This window comes from Ascaphus truei, chromosome 4 (genome assembly GCF_040206685.1).
Source record: "Ascaphus truei isolate aAscTru1 chromosome 4, aAscTru1.hap1, whole genome shotgun sequence".
In the NCBI taxonomy this organism is placed as follows: Eukaryota; Metazoa; Chordata; class Amphibia; order Anura; family Ascaphidae; genus Ascaphus; species Ascaphus truei.
The window spans coordinates 3,421,490-3,437,165 of NC_134486.1; the positions used below are offsets into that span (position 1 = coordinate 3,421,490).

The 15,676-nt window shown below is 57.4% G+C and overlaps 1 protein-coding gene across 5 annotated transcripts in view; it reads left to right on the forward strand.

Annotated features, from left to right (window-relative positions):
• The window catches only part of LOC142492494 (multifunctional protein CAD-like), a 204,035-nt gene extending 190,942 nt beyond the window's left edge, over positions 1–13,093 (forward strand). For all 5 annotated transcript variants that reach the window (XM_075595154.1, XM_075595157.1, XM_075595158.1 and 2 more), the window contains 4 exons: positions 2,170–2,325; positions 4,799–4,900; positions 9,331–9,425; positions 12,085–13,093. In XM_075595154.1, the coding sequence (XP_075451269.1) occupies positions 2,170–2,325; positions 4,799–4,900; positions 9,331–9,425; positions 12,085–12,187 (456 nt within the window). In that variant the 3' untranslated portion in view covers positions 12,188–13,093. The remainder of the gene's footprint in view (positions 1–2,169; positions 2,326–4,798; positions 4,901–9,330; positions 9,426–12,084) is intronic.
• Positions 13,094–15,676: the final 2,583 nt, after the last annotated feature.

Below are 15,676 nucleotides of genomic sequence, written 5' to 3' on the forward strand. Positions count from 1 at the left end.
TATCCCTATTGGAGAACGAGTGTCCCCTATCCCTATTGAAGAACGAGTGTCCCCTATCCCTATTGGAGAACGAGTGTCCCCTATCCCTGTTGAAGAACGAGTGTCCCCTATCCCTATTGGAGAACGAGTGTCCCCTATCCCTATTGGAGAACGAGTGTCCCCTATCCCTATTGGAGAACGAGTGTCCCCTATCCCTATTGGAGAACTAGTGTCCCCTATCCCTATTGGAGAACGAGTGTCCCCTATACCTATTGAAGAACGAGTGTCCCCTATCCCTATTGGAGAACGAGTGTCCCCTATCCCTGTTGAAGAACGAGTGTCCCCTATCCCTATTGGAGAACTAGTGTCCCCTATCCCTATTGGAGAACGAGTGTCCCCTATCCCTATTGGAGAACGAGTGTCCCCTATCCCTATTGGAGAACGAGTGTCCCCTATCCCTATTGGAGAACTAGTGTCCCCTATCCCTATTGGAGAACGAGTGTCCACTATCCCTATTGGAGAACGAGTGTCCCCTATCCCTATTGGAGAACGAGTGTCCCCTATCCCTATTGGAGAACGAGTGTCCCCTATCCCTATTGGAGAACTAGTGTCCCCTATCCCTATTGGAGAACTAGTGTCCCCTATCCCTATTGGAGAACTAGTGTCCCCTATCCCTATTGGAGAACGAGTGTCCACTATCCCTATTGGAGAACGAGTGTCCCCTATCCCTATTGGAGAACGAGTGTCCCCTATCCCTATTGGAGAACGAGTGTCCCCTATCCCTATTGGAGAACGAGTGTCCCCTATCCCTATTGGAGAACGAGCGTCCCCTATCCCTATTGGAGAACGAGTGTCCCCTATCCCTATTGGAGAACGAGTGTCCCCTATCCCTATTGGAGAACGAGTGTCCCCTATCCCTATTGGAGGAGAATGAGTGTCCCCTATCCCTATTGGAGAACGAGTGTCCCCTATTCCTATTGGAGAACGAGTGTCCCCTATCCCTATTGGAGAACGAGTGTCCCCTATCCCTATTGGAGAACGAGTGTCCCCTATCCCTATTGGAGAACGAGTGTCCCCTATCCCTATTGGAGAACGCGTGTCCCCTATCCCTATTGGAGAACGAGTGTCCCCTATCCCTATTGGAGAACGAGTGTCCCCTATCCCTATTGGAGAACGAGTGTCCCCTATCCCTATTGGAGAACGAGTGTCCCCTATCCCTATTGGAGAACGAGTGTCCCCTATCCCTATTGGAGAACGCGTGTCCCCTATCCCTATTGGAGAACGAGTGTCCCCTATCCCTATTGGAGAACGAGTGTCCCCTATCCCTATTGGAGAACGAGTGTCCCCTATCCCTATTGGAGAACGAGTGTCCCCTATCCCTATTGGAGGAGAACGAGTGTCCCCTATCCCTATTGGAGGAGAACGAGTGTCCCCTATCCCTATTGGAGGAGAACTAGTGTCCCCTATCGGAGAACGAGTGTCCCCTATCCCTATTGGAGGAGAACTAGTGTCCCCTATCGGAGAACGAGTGTCCCCTATCCCTATTGGAGAACGAGTGTCCCCTATCCCTATTGGAGGAGAACGAGTGTCCCCTATCCCTATTGGAGGAGAACTAGTGTCCCCTATCCCTATTGGAGAACGAGTGTCCCCTATCCCTATTGGAGAACGAGTGTCCCCTATCCCTATTGGAGAACGAGTGTCCCCTATCCCTATTGGAGGAGAACTAGTGTCCCCTATCCCTATTGGAGAACTAGTGTCCCCTATCCCTATTGGAGAACTAGTGTCCCCTATCCCTATTGGAGAACGAGTGTCCCCTATCCCTATTGGAGAACGTGTGTCCCCTATCCCTATTGGAGAACGAGTGTCCCCTATCCCTATTGGAGAACGAGTGTCCCCTATCCCTATTGGAGGACGAGTGTTTAATGTAAGTGTGTTTCTTCCCCTGATTGTGGTCCCTCTTTTCTGTTTGTTATTGCGTGTCCCGGAGTCACACGTGGAACCACACGCCGGAGGATCCTTTTCCTTGTGACCTTGACCTGTAGAGGTTGGTGATTCACCTGTAAGAAACTCCGGCCGCAGGACTCCATTTTGTGTGGGACTGAATCTCACCATTTGCCTGATACGGTTGGCGCGGCGGTTCCCTTTCCGGTTCCCTGGTTCCTGCTGCTCTGACCTCTCTCTGTGTTCCAGATAACCATGGTGGGGGATTTGAAGCATGGCCGGACGGTTCACTCGCTGGCCTGCCTCCTGACTCAGTACCGGGTCACCCTGAGATACGTGACCCCTCGCAGCCTCCGCATGCCCTCCAACATCATCCACTTTGTGGCCTCCAAGGGGATTAAGCAGGTGAGGAAATACCCCCTATCCTGCCGCAGGACGCGTGTCCCGGTGCACGCGGTGAGGTTATGTTAGTGCGCGGTGTCCCGGTGCACGCGGTGAGGTTACGCGGGGTGTCCCGGTGCATGCGGTGGTTACGCGGGGTGTCCCGGTGCACGCGGTGAAGTTACGCGGGGGGATCCCGGTGCACGCGGTGAGGTTACGCGGGGTGTCCCGGTGCATGCGGTGAGGTTACGCGGGGTGTCCCGGTGCATGCGGTGAGGTTACGCGGGGTGTCCCGGTGCACGCGGTGAGGTTACGCGGGGGGGCCCGGTGCATGCGTTGAGGTTACGCGGGGGGGCCCGGTGCATGCGGTGGTTACGCGGGGTGTCCCGGTGCACGCGGTGAAGTTACGCGGGGGGATCCCGGTGCACGCGGTGAGGTTACGCGGGGTGTCCCGGTGCATGCGGTGAGGTTACGCGGGGTGTCCCGGTGCATGCGGTGAGGTTACGCGGGGTGTCCCGGTGCACGCGGTGAGGTTACGCGGGGTGTCCCGGTGCATGCGTTGAGGTTACGCGGGGGGGCCCGGTGCATGCGGTGGTTACGCGGGGTGTCCCGGTGCACGCGGTGAAGTTACGCGGGGGGATCCCGGTGCACGCGGTGAGGTTACGCGGGGTGTCCCGGTGCATGCGGTGAGGTTACGCGGGGTGTCCCGGTGCATGCGGTGAGGTTACGCGGGGTGTCCCGGTGCACGCGGTGAGGTTACGCGGCGTGCCCCGGTGCACGCGGTGAGGTTACGCGAGGTGTCCCGGTGCATGCGTTGAGGTTACGCGGGGTGTCCCGGTGCACGCGGTGAGGTTACGCGGGGTGTCCCGGTGCATGCGGTGGTTACGCGGGGTGTCCCGGTGCACGCGTTGAGGTTACGCGGGGTATCCCGGTGCATGCGTTGAGGTTACGCGGGGGGGCCCGGTGCACGCGGTGAAGTTACGCGGGGGGATCCCGGTGCACGCGGTGAGGTTACGCGGGGTGTCCCGGTGCATGCGGTGAGGTTACGCGGGGTGTCCCGGTGCATGCGGTGAGGTTACGCGGGGTGTCCCGGTGCACGCGGTGAGGTTACGCGGGGGGGCCCGGTGCATGCGTTGAGGTTACGCGGGGGGGCCCGGTGCATGCGGTGGTTACGCGGGGTGTCCCGGTGCACGCGGTGAAGTTACGCGGGGGGATCCTGGTGCACGCGGTGAGGTTACGCGGGGTGTCCCGGTGCATGCGGTGAGGTTACGCGGGGTGTCCCGGTGCATGCGGTGAGGTTACGCGGGGTGTCCCGGTGCACGCGGTGAGGTTACGCGGGGTGTCCCTCTGCATGCGGTGAGGTTACGCGGGGTGTTCTGGTGCATGCGGTGAGGTTACGCGGGGTGTCCCGGTGCATGCGGTGAGGTTACGCGGGGTGTCCCTCTGCATGCGGTGAGGTTACGCGGGGTGTCCCGGTGCACGCGGTGAGGTTACGCGGGGTGTCCCGGTGCACGCGGTGAGGTTACGCGGGGTGTCCCGGTGCATGCGGTGAGGTTACGCGGGGTATTCTGGTGCACGCGGTGAGGTTACGCGGGGTGTTCTGGTGCATGCGGTGAGGTTACGCGGCGTGTCCCGGTCCACGCGGTGAGGTTACGCGGCGTGTCCCGGTGCACGCGGTGAGGTTGCGCGGGGTGTCCCGGTGCACGCGGTGAGGTTACGCGGCGTGTCCCGGTGCACGCGGTGAGGTTACGCGGGGTGTCCTGGTGCACGCGGTGAGGTTACGCGGGGTGTCCCGGTGCATGCAGTGAGGTTACGCTGGGTGTTCCACTGCACGCGGTGAGGTTACGCGGGGTGCCCCGGTGCACGCGGTGAGGTTACGCGGGGTGTCCCGGTGCACGCGGTGAGGTTACGCGGGGTGTCCCGGTGCATGCGGTGAGGTTACGCGGGGTGTCCCGGTGCACGCGGTGACGTTACGCGGGGTGTCCCGGTGCACGCGGTGAGGTTACGCGGGGTGTCCCGGTGCACGCGGTGAGGTTACGCGGGGTGTCCCGGTGCACGCGGTGAGGTTACGCGGGGTGTCCCGGTGCACGCGGTGAGGTTACGCGGGGTGTCCCGGTGCACGCGGTGACGTTACGCGGCGTGTCCCGGTGCACGCGGTGACGTTACGCGGCGTGTCCCGGTGCACGCGGTGAGGTTACGCGGGGTGTCCCGGTGCACGCGGTGAGGTTACGCGGGGTGTCCCGGTGCACGCGGTGAGGTTACGCGGGGTGTCCCGGTGCACGCGGTGAGGTTACGCGGGGTGTCCCGGTGCACGCGGTGAGGTTACGCGGGGTGTCCCGGTGCACGCGGTGAGGTTACGCGGGGTGTCCCGGTGCACGCGGTGAGGTTACGCGGGGTGTCCCGGTGCACGCGGTGAGGTTACGCGGGGTGTCCCGGTGCACGCGGTGAGGTTACGCGGTGTGACATGCCGTGACCTTTCCCCTCTGCCCTCTACCAGGAGGAGTTTGACAGCATCGAGGAGGCGCTGCCCAGCACCGACGTGCTGTACGTGACCCGGATCCAGAAGGAGCGGTTCCAGTCCAAGGACGAGTACGACACTGTAAGTAATCTGTGCGCGCGGCTATCTCTCACTGCGTGTAATCTGTGCGCGCGGCTATCTCACTGCGTGTTATCTGTGCGCGCGGCTATCTCTCACTGCGTGTAATCTGTGCGCGCGGCTATCTCTCACTGCGTGGAATCTGTGCGCGCGGCTATCTCTCACTGCGTGTAATCTGTGCACGCGGCTATCTCTCACTGCGTGTAATCTGTGCGCGCGGCTATCTCTCACTGCGTGTAATCTGTGCGCGCGGCTATCTCTCACTGCGTGTAATCTGTGCGCGCGGCTATCTCTCACTGCGTGTAATCTGTGCGCGCGGCTATCTCTCACTGCGTGTAATCTGTGCGCGCGGCTATCTCTCACTGCGTGTAATCTGTGCGCGCGGCTATCTCTCACTGCGTGTAATCTGTGCGCGCGGCTATCTCTCACTGCGTGTAATCTGTGCGCGCGGCTATCTCTCACTGCGTGTAATCTGTGCGCGCGGCTATCTCTCACTGCGTGTAATCTGTGCGCGCGGCTATCTCTCACTGAGTGTAATCTGTGCGCACGGCTATCTCTCACTGAGTGTAATCTGTGCGCGCGGCTATCTCTCACTGCGTGTAATCTGTCGCGCGGCTATCTCTCACTGAGTGTAATCTGTGCGCACGGCTATCTCTCACTGAGTGTAATCTGTGCGCGCGGCTATCTCTCACTGCGTGTAATCTGTGCGCGCGGCTATCTCTCACTGCGTGTAATCTGTCGCGCGGCTATCTCTCACTGCGTGTAATCTGTCGCGCGGCTATCTCTCACTGCGTGTAATCTGTGCGCGCGGCTATCTCTCACTGCGTGTAATCTGTGCGCGCGGCTATCTCTCACTGCGTGTAATCTGTGCGCGCGGCTATCTCTCACTGCGTGTAATCTGTGCGCGCGGCTATCTCTCACTGCGTGTAATCTGTGCGCGCGGCTATCTCTCACTGCGTGTAATCTGTGCGCGCGGCTATCTCTCACTGCGTGTAATCTGTGCGCGCGGCTATCTCTCACTGCGTGTAATCTGTGCGCGCGGCTATCTCTCACTGCGTGTAATCTGTGCGCGCGGCTATCTCTCACTGCGTGTAATCTGTGCGCGCGGCTATCTCTCACTGCGTGTAATCTGTGCGCGCGGCTATCTCTCACTGCGTGTAATCTGTGCGCGCGGCTATCTCTCACTGCGTGTAATCTGTGCGCGCGCCTATCTCTCACTGCGTGTAATCTGTGCGCGCGGCTATCTCTCACTGCGTGTAATCTGTGCGCGCGGCTATCTCTCACTGCGTGTAATCTGTGCGCGCGGCTATCTCTCACTGCGTGTAATCTGTGCGCGCGGCTATCTCTCACTGCGTGTAATCTGTGCACGCGGCTATCTCTCACTGCGTGTGATCTGTGCGCGCGGCTATCTCTCACTGCGTGTAATCTGTGCGCGCGGCTATCTCTCACTGCGTGTAATCTGTGCGCGCGGCTATCTCTCACTGCGTGTAATCTGTGCGCGCGGCTATCTCTCACTGCGTGTAATCTGTGCGCGCGGCTATCTCTCACTGCGTGTAATCTGTGCGCGCGGCTATCTCTCACTGCGTGGAATCTGTGCGCGCGGCTATCTCTCACTGCGTGTAATCTGTGCGCGCGGCTATCTCTCACTGCGTGTAATCTGTGCGCGCGGCTATCTCACTGCGTGTAATCTGTGCGCGCGGCTATCTCTCACTGCGTGTAATCTGTGCGCGCGGCTATCTCTCACTGCGTGTAATCTGTGCGCGCGGCTATCTCTCACTGCGTGTAATCTGTGCGCGCGGCTATCTCTCACTGCGTGTAATCTGTGCGCGGCTATCTCTCACTGCGTGTAATCTGTGCGCACGGCTATCTCTCACTGCGTGTAATCTGTGCGCGCGGCTATCTCTCACTGCGTGTAATCTGTGCGCGCGGCTATCTCTCACTGCGTGTAATCTGTGCGCGCGGCTATCTCTCACTGCGTGTAATCTGTGCGCGGCTATCTCTCACTGCGTGTAATCTGTGCGCGCGGCTATCTCTCACTGCGTGTAATCTGTGCGCACGGCTATCTCTCACTGCGTGTAATCTGTGCGCGGGGCTATCTCTCACTGCGTGTAATCTGTGCGCGCGGCTATCTCTCACTGCGTGTAATCTGTGCGCGCGGCTATCTCTCACTGCGTGTAATCTGTGCGCGCGGCTATCTCTCACTGCGTGTAATCTGTGCGCGCGGCTATCTCTCACTGCGTGTAATCTGTGCGCGCGGCTATCTCTCACTGCGTGTAATCTGTGCGCGCGGCTATCTCTCACTGCGTGTAATCTGTGCGCGCGGCTATCTCTCACTGCGTGTGATCTGTGCGCGCGGCTATCTCTCACTGCGTGTGATCTGTGCGCGCGGCTATCTCTCACTGCGTGTAATCTGTGCGCGCGGCTATCTCTCACTGCGTGTAATCTGTGCGCGCGGCTATCTCTCACTGCGTGTAATCTGTGCGCGCGGCTATCTCTCACTGCGTGTAATCTGTGCGCGCGGCTATCTCTCACTGCGTGTAATCTGTGCGCGCGGCTATCTCTCACTGCGTGTAATCTGTGCGCGCGGCTATCTCTCACTGCGTGGAATCTGCGCGCGGCTATCTCTCACTGCGTGGAATCTGTGCGCGCGGCTATCTCTCACTGCGTGTAATCTGTGCGCGCGGCTATCTCTCACTGCGTGTAATCTGTGCGCGCGGCTATCTCTCACTGCGTGTAATCTGTGCGCGCGGCTATCTCTCACTGCGTGTAATCTGTGCGCGCGGCTATCTCTCACTGCGTGGAATCTGTGCGCGCGGCTATCTCTCACTGCGTGTAATCTGTGCGCGCGGCTATCTCTCACTGCGTGTAATCTGTGCGCGCGGCTATCTCTCACTGCGTCTAATCTGTGCGCGCGGCTATCTCTCACTGCGTGTAATCTGTGCGCGCGGCTATCTCTCACTGCGTGTAATCTGTGCGCGGCTATCTCTCACTGCGTGTAATCTGTGCGCGCGGCTATCTCTCACTGCGTGTAATCTGTGCGCGGCTATCTCTCACTGCGTGTAATCTGTGCTCCCAGCTCTCTCTCGCCCCGGGTTACCTGCGCTCCCAGCGCGCTCTCTCTCGCCCCGTGTTACCTGCGCTACCAGCACGCTCTCTCTCGCCCCGGGTTACCTGCGCTCCCAGCGCGCTCTCTCTCGCCCCGGGTTACCTGCGCTGCCAGCTCGCTCTCTCTCGCCCCGGGTTACCTGCACTCCCAGCGCGCTCTCTCTCGCCCCGGGTTACCTGCGCTACCAGCACGCTCTCTCTCGCCCCGGGTTACCTGCGCTCCCAGCGCGCTCTCTCTCGCCCCGGGTTACCTGCGCTCCCAGCGCGCTCTCTCTCGCCCCGGGTTACCTGCGCTACCAGCACGCTCTCTCTCGCCCCGGGTTACCTGCGCTCCCAGCGTGCTCTCTCTCGCCCCGGGTTACCTGCGCTCCCAGCGCGCTCTCTCTCGCCCCGGGTTACCTGCGCTGCCAGCGCGCTCTCTCTCGCCCCGGGTTACCTGCGCTCCCAGCGCGCTCTCTCTCGCCCCGGGTTACCTGCGCTCCCAGCGCGCTCTCTCTCGCCCCGGGTTACCTGCGCTGCCAGCGCGCTCTCTCTCGCCCCGGGTTACCTGCACTAGCAGCGCGCTCTCTCTCGCCCCGGGTTACCTGCGCTCCCAGCGCGCTCTCTCTCGCCCCGGGTTACCTGCACTAGCAGCGCGCTCTCTCTCGCCCCGTGTTACCTGCACTAGCAGCGCGCTCTCTCTCGCCCCGGGTTATCTGCGCTCCCAGCGCGCTCTCGCCCCGGGTTACCTGCGCTCCCAGCGCGCTCTCTCTCGCCCCGGGTTACCTGCGCTCCCAGCGCGCTCTCTCTCGCCCCGGGTTACCTGCACTACCAGCGCGCTCTCTCTCGCCCCGGGTTACCTGCGCTCCCAGCGCGCTCTCTCTCGCCCCGGGTTACCTGCGCTGCCAGCGCGCTCTCTCTCGCCCGGGGTTACCTGCGCTGCCAGCGCGCTCTCTCTCGCCCCGGGTTACCTGCACTCCCAGCACGCTCTCTCTCGCCCCGGGTTACCTGCGCTCCCAGCGCGCTCTCTCTCGCCCCGGGTTACCTGCGCTGCCAGCGCGCTCTCTCTCGCCCCGGGTTACCTGCGCTGCCAGCGCGCTCTCTCTCGCCCCGGGTTACCTGCACTCCCAGCACGCTCTCTCTCGCCCCGGGTTACCTGCGCTCCCAGCGCGCTCTCTCTCGCCCCGGGTTACCTGCGCGCCAGGTTTGCCGCTGGAGGTGGCTGCCCTGTTCTCTGGGTCCCAGGAATAGTTTTTGCCGCAGGTTGAGGGGTCAGTAGTAGGGTGTAGGGCGGGCGTTGCTCGGGTTAATCCCCCCTCTCCCTCCCTCCCTTCCCCCCCCCCCCCCAGTGCTTCGGACAGTTCATCCTCACCCCACACATCATGACCAGGGCCAAGAAAAAGATGGTGGTGATGCATCCAATGCCTCGCGTCAACGAGATCAGGTGAGAATCGCACGCGGTGCCCCCCCCCCCTCTCTCAGGACACGCTACAAAAGGCATGTGCGCTACAGGACTGCCCCCCCCCCATATATACACACGCTGCCCCCCCCCCATATATACACACGCTGCCCCCCCCTCGTATACACACACGCTGCCCCCCCCATATATACACACGCTGCCCCCCCTCATATACACACACGCTGCCCCCCCATATATACACACGCTGCCCCCCCATATATACACACGCTGCCCCTCCTCGTATACACACACGCTGCCCCTCCACGTATACACACACGCTGCCCCTCCTCGTATACACACACGCTGCCCCCCCTCGTATACACACACGCTGCCCCTCCTCGTATACACACACGCTGCCCCTCCTCGTATACACACACGCTGCCCCTCCTCGTATACACACGCTGCCCCTCCACGTGTACACACACGCTGCCCCCCTCGTATACACACAGGCTGCCCTCCTCGTATACACACTTGCTGCCCCCCCTCGTATACACACACGCTGCCCCTCCTCGTATACACACACGCTGCCCCTCCTCGTATACACACGCACGCTGCCCCTCCTCGTATACACACACGCTGCCCCTCCTCGTATACACACACGCTGCCCCCCCTCGTATACACACACGCTGCCCCCCCTCGTATACACACGCTGCCCCCCTCGTATACACACACGCTGCCCCTCCTCGTATACACACACGCTGCCCCTCCTCGTATACACACACGCTGCCCCTCCTCGTATACACACGCACGCTGCCCCCCCTCGTATACACACGCTGCCCCTCCTCGTATACACACACGCTGCCCCTCCTCGTATACACACACGCTGCCCCCCTCGTATACACACGCTGCCCCTCCTCGTATACACACGCTGCCCCTCCTCGTATACACACGCTGCCCCTCCCCCCTCGTATACACACGCTGCCCCTCCTCGTATACACACACGCTGCCCCTCCTCGTATACACACACGCTGCCCCCCTCGTATACACACGCTGCCCCCCCTCGTATACACACGCTGCCCCCCCTCGTATACACACGCTGCCCCCCCTCGTATACACACGCTGCCCCCCCTCGTATACACACGCTGCCCCCCCTCGTATACACACGCTGCCCCCCCTCGTATACACACGCTGCCCCCCCTCGTATACACACGCTGCCCCCCCTCGTATACACACGCTGCCCCCCCTCGTATACACACACGCTGCCCCCCCTCGTTTACACACACGCTGCCCCCCCTCGTGTACACACACGCTGCCCCCCCTCGTGTACACACACGCTGCCCCCCCTCGTGTACACACACGCTGCCCCCCCTCGTGTACACACACGCTGCCCCTCCTCGTGTACACACACGCTGCCCCTCCTCGTGTACACACACGCTGCCCCTCCTCGTGTACACACACGCTGCCCCTCCTCGTGTACACACACGCTGCCCCTCCTCGTGTACACACACGCTGCCCCTCCTCGTGTACACACACGCTGCCTCTCCTCGTGTACACACACGCTGCCCCTCCTCGTATACACACACGCTGCCCCTCCTCGTATACACACACGCTGCCCCTCCTCGTATACACACACGCTGCCCTCCTCGTATACACACACGCTGCCCTCCTCGTATACACACACGCTGCCCTCCTCGTATACACACACGCTGCCCCCCCTCGTATACACACACGCTGCCCCCCCTCGTATACACACACGCTGCCCCTCCTCGTATACACACACGCTGCCCCTCCTCGTTTACACACACGCTGCCCCTCCTCGTATACACACACGCTGCCCCTCCTCGTATACACACGCTGCCCCTCCTCGTATACACACCCTTTGGCCAAAGCGTTTTAAGCCTGCAGCCACATAAAGGCATGACCATTAGCAGGTCCTAACACTACCTGATTAAAATTCTCATTTACCTCTATTTGGAGGGAGGATGACCACATTGGATTTGTCCAAACCCAGTAACATTAAAAAGACCTGCTAAGTTGGAAAGTGGGGAGGGGCGAGCTTAAACCCTGGGGGGGAGGGGCCACCTCCAAAATAGCGGGGGTCAGCTGATCACAAAAGTTAATAAACACACAGATACCCAGCAAGCTCCAGAAACCCTAACACCCATCACATAATATATATATATATATGTGTCACAGGGAGCGCTGCTGGGCGTGACTACATGTACACAACAACAAACAGAGAAGCCCAAAGCTACGTCCAATGTGCCAAATACACACCGTGCAATACCTAGATTTTCTCTAGAAAAGGGGTCATTTAGTTTAACCCTTTGGCCAAAGCGTTGTAAGCCTGCGAGCCACGTCAAGGCAGACACCCGTTCGCAAGGCCTAACACTACCTGTTCCAAGAGATATAGAAGTATTTCATACTGTATTTGTGTCATATTGGATGTAGTTTGGGGCTTTTCTGTCTTTTGTTGCCCACACACACACACACACACACACACACACACACACACACACACACACACACACACACACACACTTCTTTCCCTCTCCCCCCCCATACACACACACTTCTTCCTCCCGTATACACACACAGGCTGCCCCCCCTTGTATACACACCCTCTGGGGGTGGCGCCCCCTCTCTCTGGGGCTGGCACCCCCGCCCCCTCTCGTGCGTGCTCTCACTTTGCCTCTCTCCCCAGCCTGGAGGTGGACTCTGACCCCCGGGCAGCGTATTTCCGTCAGGCTGAGAACGGGATGTATATCCGCATGGCTCTGCTGGCCACTGTCCTGGGCAAGTACTGAGCGCGCCGGGGGGGCCGGCTCAGCAACGGGATCCGGTGTAACACCCCCATTCTGACCAGCACCCCAACTCCGCCGAGCACCCCAACTCCGCCGAGCACCCCAACTCCGAGGGGCCTGAGGAGACCAAACAGACTGACCTTCCAAAGATGCCCCCTCCCGTCTCCTCCCTGAGATCCAGCGAGGTGTCACTGCCACCCTTCCCCCCCTACCCTCACGACCCAGTGAGGTACCCCTATCCCTCCCCCCTGTGACCCAGGGAGGGGACACTGCCTACCCCCTGTGACCCAGCGAAGGGACACTGCCTCCCCCCCTGTGACCCAGCGAGGGGACACTGCCTCCCCCCCTGTGACCCAGCGAGGGGACACTGCCTCCCCCCCTGTGACCCAGCGAGGGGACACTGCCTCCCCCCCTGTGACCCAGCGAGGGGACACTGCCTCCCCCCTGTGACCCAGGGAAAACCTCCTGAGGAGACAGACCTGCCTGGTATCTGACGCCTGTGTCCGTTCAGTGCAATGATGTAAGTAGCTGAAAGCGCAACATTGCACTGCAGGGGGCGCCCTTGGGTACTGGCGATGGCCACTTTTGGTATATATCATGTTTAGACCTGGACAATGGGTTAAATAATCCCACGGGCGTTCTGCAATGTGCTCTGCTGGCCTCTCCGGGGTTAATGTGAGGTAAGGGTGGGGATCTGATAACGGGGGGTGTCCTACCCTTAAAGGAGTCCCCTCTTTGTGTGATCTGCAGGAGTAGGGTGACCTCTGACTAATCCCCCAAAAGAACTGACCTTTTTATTTTATACGGACTTGTACAACTGCAATTTGCGCAAGGGAGTGTGAGAAGCACCGCAGGCGTTGGGTGACCGGCGCGTAGAAATGTGGGGGGGGGGGAGGGGGATGGTACTGACTAGCTGCGGGGGTTTAGTAGGTTTTTCTATAAATGTGAAGTTTAGGGCTTATTATGTTTCTCCAATTTTATATAAATAAATAAAATAAGCGGCGCCGTGAGAACGTGACTGCGTTTTATTCCGCGGCGCGGGATAGTTACAGCGGTAATAAGCGGCGCCGTGAGAACGTGACTGCGTTTTATTCCGCGGCGCGGGGATAGTTACCGCGGGGATATCGGTAATTCTGGGGCTGGTTTTGGCACTGGTTAGTTTAGTTTTGCAACCAGGAGAATTCAATGAAGAGACCCCTCCAGCTTCAGCCTAATTACCCATGGGGGTCTCCACACTGGTACGTGGCGGTCTGAGATAGTCACGTGGGCTGCGGGAGCCACCGGACACAAACCGGACCACAGGTGGTCATGCCACGGATTAGATTTATCAGGTAGGTCTAAGGTACATAAATAGGTTAGGAGACGTGAAAAGAGAAACTAAACTACAACCAAGCGCTCAACCTATTTGTGAATTGTGTGTATAGTGAATTAGTATATACAACAAGTGAATTAAAATAATGTGACAGTATAAATGTGTTAAACGTATTAAGGATAACCACTATATGATATAGACCCCACACCATCAGATTAGGGGAGGGTATAGGAATGGGCTGCCCAGGACTATAAACAAGCTATTCCATATAGCTGTAAACCGAAATGTTAGTAAGAGAGCAAAGTCCTTGGCGCACTATCAAGTGCATGAACCTGATGAATTAGTCCTCTTTGTTGAAGAACTGGTTGGAAAATGTCCACAGTCTAACTTCCTGGTTTTCTTCTGAAGTTTGTTGATCTGCAATCAAAGAGAACAGGAGACCATTGCGCAGTATCTCATGTGTATTGAAGCCTCATTCACACAGCTGCTAGATACTTACATCTAGATGGGTGAATGCAGGCCTTGAAAGGTATCTTTAAACCGGAGATTGATATCTGTCACCGGGTTCCCCACTGGTGTTGCTCCCGCTCCATAGATGGCCGGTCCGCCCAATGGTACACAAAAGATAAAAGGCCCAATAGTGTGGTACAGTACAATTTAATAAAACAATAAAAAGACCAACATATATGCACTTACATGCTAGATGATCTAACTGCACGATTTACAATGTGCCGTCCGCAAGCATGAGGGGCTGAACCGTGATGTGCGTGGAGGCTGGATCCTGCGTGTATCTCCTCCTCGCGGCCGCAAATCGGAGCGCCAGGTCCACCTCAGATGTCGTCACCTCAAACAGCAACCTCCTCAGCTGGTACTAGCACGTAGCAATGCGTGCAGCTACGCTCCACCCTACGCGCGTTTCGTGACCTCTGACGTCACTTCCTCAGGGGTAATGGAGCATGGATGTTGTATGGTGCTATTTAAGCACAGCTAATTGGCCCTAAACTCGCCCTGATAGGATAATTATTCCCAGAGGGATATTGGGCTGATTGATGTTATAAGGTGCTACTTAAGCACAACTAAATAGCCCTAGACTTGCCCTGATAGGATATTTATTCCTAGAGGGGTATTGGGCTGATTGACTGGAGTCTGATGTTTTTATTACAAACTCCTGTCGTATATGGTAACTGTATCACAAACTTGTTATAATAAGACTGTAACACAACATTTCTAAAATACAATTCACACACAGTATTTACATATGATATCAAAAAACAACAACAAATAATACAATTGATATTTCTAATGCATGAAAATAAATATATATAAACATTCATGTCTGAATTCATTTAATACAGTACTAATTGATTATATACTTAAAATGAGCTTATATAAAAATGGAACTTCAAATGGTATCCATATAGTGTATATGGGACAGATTGAGCAGAGGACTCATAGGAATTTAGTGATGTTGGCTGACAGATTTTGCATGTTAGATATTAATCAACTATCAATTTGATATCAATTAGCTATCTCTCAAAAAGGATGCCAGGTCAAACTCTATGTTTAAACCTTTTGGGGTTAATGTTTTAAGGGTGTATATCCAATAGCTTTCACGCCGCGATATTAGATTTATTTTATCTCCCCCTCTCCAGTTTTGTTTGGGGCAATCTATACCCTTGCAGACCAGTCCCTCGGGGTTTTGGTTATGTTTTATTTTGAAGTGATTCGAGACACTATGTGTCTCGAGACCCCTTTTAATATTGTAAATGTGTTCCGCAAAGCGTCTCTTTAGTGGTCTACCTGTTCGCCCTACATATTGTAGCCCACAGGGGCATTCTAACAGGTAGACCGTAAAGGAGCTTTTACAATTTATGAAGGATTTAATTGGAAATACAACACCTGTTATGTTGGATTTGAATTCCCTACATTTGGTACTGTATTTACAGCCAATGCATTTCCCACATGTAAAGAACCCATTGAGTTCCCTAAGCCATGTGGTGTTGGATTTTTTTGCCACGTCAAATGGACAGCTTGGGGAGAGTTGTAGTTTAAGATTATCTGCCCTTTTAAACACTATTTGGGGAATTTTTGGTAAAATGGTGTTTAATGTTTGGTCTCCCTGTAAAATGCCCCAATGTTTTTTAATTATTTGGGTAATTTTCGGGGCCATGGCATTATAT